The 6,340-nt window shown below is 42.0% G+C and overlaps 1 protein-coding gene across 1 annotated transcript in view; it reads right to left on the bottom strand.

Moving 5' to 3' along the window:
* The window catches only part of LOC106814657 (isocitrate dehydrogenase [NAD] subunit gamma, mitochondrial-like), a 51,449-nt gene extending 49,581 nt beyond the window's left edge, over positions 1-1,868 (bottom strand). Inside the window, exons 1-3 of the mRNA XM_014819004.1 lie at positions 1,820-1,868; positions 1,450-1,544; positions 697-812 (exon numbers count right to left, since the gene is read on the bottom strand). Coding sequence (XP_014674490.1) covers positions 697-812; positions 1,450-1,544; positions 1,820-1,864 — 256 coding nt within the window. The 5' untranslated portion in view covers positions 1,865-1,868. The remainder of the gene's footprint in view (positions 1-696; positions 813-1,449; positions 1,545-1,819) is intronic.
* Between the last annotated feature and the right edge of the window lie 4,472 nt (positions 1,869-6,340).

The raw sequence follows: 6,340 nt of genomic DNA on the forward strand, positions 1-6,340 counted from the left end.
AGCATCGTAGAGACATGCGGTTTGTTTTATATTAGTAAGGTAGGACAGCTGATCAATACTAATTCGACTAATACTGCAATATGGTTTCAGCATTTCACCGTTGTACGCTCTCCTTCTTAATACGCTCTTGATATTATGCGTACGAGTCGCATTCGTGTATAACTTAAGTCGCAACCCATATTTCGCCTTGAAAAGTTGATACAAACATTGGTACAGCAACAAGATTTTTTATCCTCATGCATAAGTCACACCTCTGATTTTTTTTTAGTGAAGTTGTGTACAAAAAAGTGCGACTTATACATGAGTAAATATAGTAGTTGCATGGATCGCGATGTACTGTAATAAACAAATCTCCACAGGTATATTCTATGGCTTACTCTACACTTATCTGTTACACTTACTCTACAGCTATCTGTTAAGAGTGAGCCTCCACTCGTTTCAAGGGAGAAATGTAGTGAAGATGTGATTTGGCCCTACTAGCCTCCATAAAGTGACACAAACATTGCGAGGCTTTAGATGTTCTCCTCCCCCAAACTTATAAAGAATGTATGCAGCTTCTGGAACACAATCCCTACCTTGAAATCGATTTCTGTGAGCAAGTGTCAGCGCATACATGTGTAAAACTAAAAGATTTTCAACACGTAACACTTGCTATCTCAACTTCGAAGCCGCCTCCAAACATTGCCGATGCAATACCTTTCAGCGCCACCTTGTTACGTTTGACAGCCAGCACAGCATTGTCCAGATCCTCCTCGCTGTCGTGTTGCGAGTCCAATAGAACCTCTTCAAAGTCAACCGGCACAGCAGCAGCCCTGCGAGCAGAGCGCAGAAATACTGTGATGTCACGATTAAGTAACCATCACTGCCAGAATGACTGAAGTCAGACAGGTTGGGAGTAACGGAGGACGATACGGCCGATCGAGGAAGGTGGAGAAGAATCATCAACAGGGAGGTCAGCCCCTAGCTGACGTCTCAGCGTGGACCATCTGCGAGAGACTACGACAAAGAAGAACAAAGGCAAGAATGACTGAAGATCAAGAGGAGATGACACCTAACATATATTTAAAAAAAGAGAAGACAGTGCTACCCACAGAATCAGCTAGCTAGCACTGACTGAATTACTGAAAATCGAAAGATTACACCTAATACATATTAAAATATGAGAATACAATGCTACCACCAAATCAGCTATCTATGACTGACTGCATGTCTGGCCGTTGAGGGAACACATCTAACAAATACTCAAACATATTCGTGTCGTAATGGCGAGTCATAGAACTGCTAGTAGCTATCACTGCGTACACGTCCCATGATCGAGATGCTATCTCACACTGTAACACATACAATACATATCAATATTGCGACAGAAAGGCATATGTAGTACCATCAAATGTAAGCATTTATTAATGACCTCGTGTCTCATACTCAACCTTATCGTCTGCTACTCACCTGAAGACCTGCTTGACATGGCCCATCAACTCGGGTCCAAGACCATCTCCCGCAATCATTGTGACTGTGTGGCGACCTCCATACTTGGCAGCTGGCTAAAGTAATTAGCACAACGACTTAATTATTTTGTGAGTATACAATACACGTTCTCTTGCCTTCACGCATTATAAAACATACAAAGTAATCATTTATGAGATGCATAGAAAATACCCAATAATCAATCGTTGGGAATAATTTTGGCTTCATTACATAATTACATTATATTAGATCAAGAAATCTGATGACATTAACAAGAATCCAAAGCTAACATTATACAAGCGTAATATATAAGTTGACTACAATGTCCTTTAATATAAATACACCAGCTTACCACATATGTCACCAGAGGGCGCTTTTCGAAATAGTGAGTCGACATGCAGCGGACCTAAATAACAGTAAGAAATGTTTTACGGAATATAAATTCCACACAGAATATACCATCCTTTAGAATATCAGAACTTATTGGCAATTTAGAATATTGGCATCTACTACTAATACCTTGAAGTTGTGTATGTATCGGGTTATTATATAAATATAGTACTTGTACTACTTGTAAGAAGATATATGTATGTAGATGGGACCTAACAAAATTGGATCCAGGGTACCTAGTAACCTGTTACTTGACCTATATATAGTTACACACTGAGGATCGATGATGCTAGAGGTGAGAAATATTTAGATTTTGAAATCAGAAGTATTTTACATTATATTACAGACTCTAATCACAACATGTAATAATAGTTCATGAAGCATAAATAAATAAATAATTAAATATATATATATATATATATATATATATATATATATACTATTTCTTTGACATATTGACATTGTAAATAATTGGATCCAAGAAATGGTTCTGAATGTAGTGCAAGCCTATGACTTGACTCATGCAAAGTATTATAATTATTATTCCAACTAACCTCACACTAGATAAAAAGTAACTCTATCTATATATCCTTTCAATTTAGCACAGGGCTACATATCACAGTATAACAGAAGCGTGTGGGGAATGCATATAGAGGCGATTTCATAATTACACTCCGACCTCCTTTATCCGGCCACGTCGGGACCGGCACCCATCCGGATATGGGATTTGGCCGGATATGAGAGTTATGCTCAAACACAGCATTTCTATGCAGTTCAGTAGGATTTATGCACGTGATAATGTATTTTACTCGTTGCTATGATTATTTGTAACAAACTGTCATGTTTTATGGTTTATATGAAATGGAAATAAAATGAAATATTACCGGAGGCATAGCGGACACGAGCGGACAACACACACACACACACACATACACGCAAACACACGTACGTTTGGTACATCGCGCGAATTTTGAGCGAGCTTTGAGCGAGATTTTTAGGTGGAAATGAATGAAAAACATAGAACATTAAAAATCAGGGCTTGAAACTAACGTATATAAATATACATAAATCTAGGAGTAAGATAATATTAGACTAGATACTATATTATCTTACTCCTAGAATATAATATATAGTTATATATCCGAAAGAGCAAAATAAAAAAAAAAATACTATACCTAGACTGTACAACTGGAAAATAGTGCATTTCCACGGCAAATATTATTTCTACTTTGTATGCGGTTGCTAGACGTAAGTTCATGGATTGCGTTAAGCAGCATCCTTTGCTCTCTAAATTAAGACGCAACCGCTTGTCTCTAAGATAAACTCTAGGGCCAGATATTGGAGCGTAAATACATGGGCTCACCCCAGGCCCTCCATAGAAAATATTGCGTGAAATCAGCATATTTCCAGTTTTTCCATTGTAACACTCTTAGGTGTATATTAGCTCTTGATTATATACCCAGTGGCTCAATTTTAAGGTTTTTTTTGGTGTTCCGGAGGACAAGCGCAAGAAGAGGTAGGCCTATGGTGTGCGCCTCAAGTGTTTTAGTTGTCGCGGATATTATTTAAACACCATGTGGCTGCATGCGCTCTGCTCACAGTGATGCTCAGTGCTGTAAAGCAAAGGCTAATCATGTACATTTTGTACGTATTGCAGTGACAGCAGACATAGGCCATTTCGCATCTGTTTCACTCATATATATCAAAGAGCAGAATAAAGAGGTCTTCTTTATCTAGATAGAAGATAAATAAGGTCGCTTCTTTATCTGCTCCTGATTATATGAAGATATAAAATATTGGTAATGTAAAGGGCTGGATCAACTAACTTTTTTTTGCAAGTGGCCATCGGGCGGGCGCGCGGCGCGGCGGCGCGGCGCCGCGCGGCCACGGCCGCGCGCCGCCCGCGCCGCGCGAGCCCCGCGGCGCGCGGGGCGCCCGCCGGCCGCGCGGCGCGCGGCCGGGCCGGCCCGCGCCGCGGCCCCCGGCCGCGGCGCGCGGCCCGCAGCCAAATCATTGATTTCAAATTTGGTGGCCGGCGAACATGTAATCTGGTGGCCGGGCGATAATAAACACAAAGAAAACATTATAAATACTTTATTTCAATCTTTATTTCTATATTGTATATTATTTGAAAATTGGGCTGTCTGATCACTTGCACATGTCATTTAAACAACCGCCAGACTAAATGGCACACACATGACATTGATAGATGTGAGGTTTAATACCATTTTGAATTATCCATACACGGCATCGAATTTGCAATCGCAGAATCTGCCATTAGCGCATTTTCTACTTTCACTCATTGATTTATCCTAAACAACGCGCGGCACATGCTTATTCGATCAGTTCGAGACGTTCAAGAATCAAAGTCTACAGAGCATGCAAATATTAAAAGCAAGTAACTGTAATAAAGCAACATCACTATTGTCTTTTCATGTTAAAATAAACATATAACATTTAATCCTGCATGAAAGTAAAATGTCTGGCTAGGCTTGAACTGTAAAAATAAAATATGCAAGATAATAATGAAAAGTAGAACATAATTAGTATCAAGCAAAGTAGCGGCTGGGTAGCATGCATTAAGAAGAAAAGCAGCCGCATGTCTAAGTTCAATATTTCGTTGGCGAAAGGAGAGCAGGAGAAAATGCATAAATTTAAACTTCAGAAAGCAGCTATATTACATCTTCGGATTAAAAATACGATCAGCTTATTGAGATTAGTTCAGTTAATTCTACAGCCGAACTTTCGAAGCGCTGGCAGTTTCGCATTACGATGCCGAAACAGTGAGCACGGCAGTGGCAGCTAAGCTAGCAATCAGGGGACCAGAGCGTCCGTATTTGCCCATGTGTCCCGCTGCGCGTACCGGACGCCTTCCGGGACGCATGTGTGTCCCGTTATTTTAACATTTGAACAACTACATCAAAAAGAAGAATTTTGCATCATTTTTTATTAATGACAATTGTTTGCCATTCGAAACTCTCATCGCGTCGCGGTTCATTTTACACTACAGCCTCCACAGTACAGCTGCAGACAGGCTATGTCAGTACGGCATTGTCGTCGCTGAATACAATGTAATGCACATGTGTGCTGACGGCTGGGCCAAATATGCTATGTACGTAGTGGGGCCCTCGCCCGCGAATTGCTGCTCTCTATTGAATGAGATTAGGCACGTAAGAAACAATTACTTTTTATGCACATAGACACTTTGAAATCTTAGTGGCCAGATCGGCCACCACCATTGCAACTTTTGGAAATTTTTGGTGGCCGCGAGCATGCGAGAGTTTGGTGCCGGGGCCATGCAGGGCACGCGCTAGTGTCGAGCGCTTTGGGTAATGTAGGTAAATGAGCTGGGATCAAATGACGTATAATAATACGTTAAATAGTTGCTGAATTTAATTTCCATAACACTTACAAGTTAAGTAAACTAATGATGTACATAATAGTACTAAATAATACTATCTAACAATTACTTAACATTACTACACTGTGTCAAGTCACAGGGATGAGTAAAAATTTTAAAATTGACACGGAACATTTTGTGTTAAAAACATCGTGTTAATCAAACGAAAGCTATTGTGTTGTAAATCAGCGTGATGTATACATTTGTATCAAGGGAAGGCCAGACAATGCGTCTAGAACCTGTACGTTTGCAGGCGTATTGTGGCGGCTAACGCCTGGCCGTATGTAAAATGAACGCGCGCATTATGAATATAAAAATTCGCACTGCCAACAGGGCTTGGTCAGACGCAGACATTCTACTATCGTTCGCTTACCGTGATTTCTAGCCTACGATCGGGCGAGCGGCGAGNACACACACACACACACACACACACACACACACACACACACACACACACACACACACACACACGCACGCACACACACACACACACACACACACACACCCGTTCATTACCCTGACCGTGTATGTCTACCCTAGCCGCCCCATCGCCATAATCGATTCCGTGGCCGCAGCGAAACGGTAATGTGCCGCCGCACCGTACATTCCCAGCGGACATCAGCCGCCTATAGCAGGTAATCTCCACCGAAGATTTCCCGCGAGTCGTCCGCCGCCCGTGCGCCAGCTACGGGAAACCCCCTCCTCTTCCTGTTCCCGCCACCAGGGGGAAGGGGGAGTGGGGGGGGGGAGGGGTGGCTAGACGTGGAGGTGATTCGGGGTGTGTGTGGGTACCTGGCTGATTTTGTTACTTTTCTAACTACGAATCTCTCTCTTCCTCTCTCCCTCTTTCCTTCTCTCCCTCTCTCCCTCTCTCCTTCTCTGCTTCTCTTCCTCTCTCCCTCTCTACCCCTCTCTCTTAACAATGTTATTAGAGAAGAGGAGATAAAGATAATGGGAAGGAGAGAGAGGTGGAGGAAGAGAGAGAGATAGAGACAGAGCGAGAAAGAGCGACAGAGAAAGAGAGAGAGAGAGAGAGAGAGACAGAGAGAGAGAGAGAGAGAGCGAGAAGAGAGAGAGAGAGAA

Source organism: Priapulus caudatus, unplaced genomic scaffold, assembly GCF_000485595.1.
Source record: "Priapulus caudatus unplaced genomic scaffold, Priapulus_caudatus-5.0.1 Scaffold958, whole genome shotgun sequence".
In the NCBI taxonomy this organism is placed as follows: Eukaryota; Metazoa; Priapulida; class Priapulimorpha; order Priapulimorphida; family Priapulidae; genus Priapulus; species Priapulus caudatus.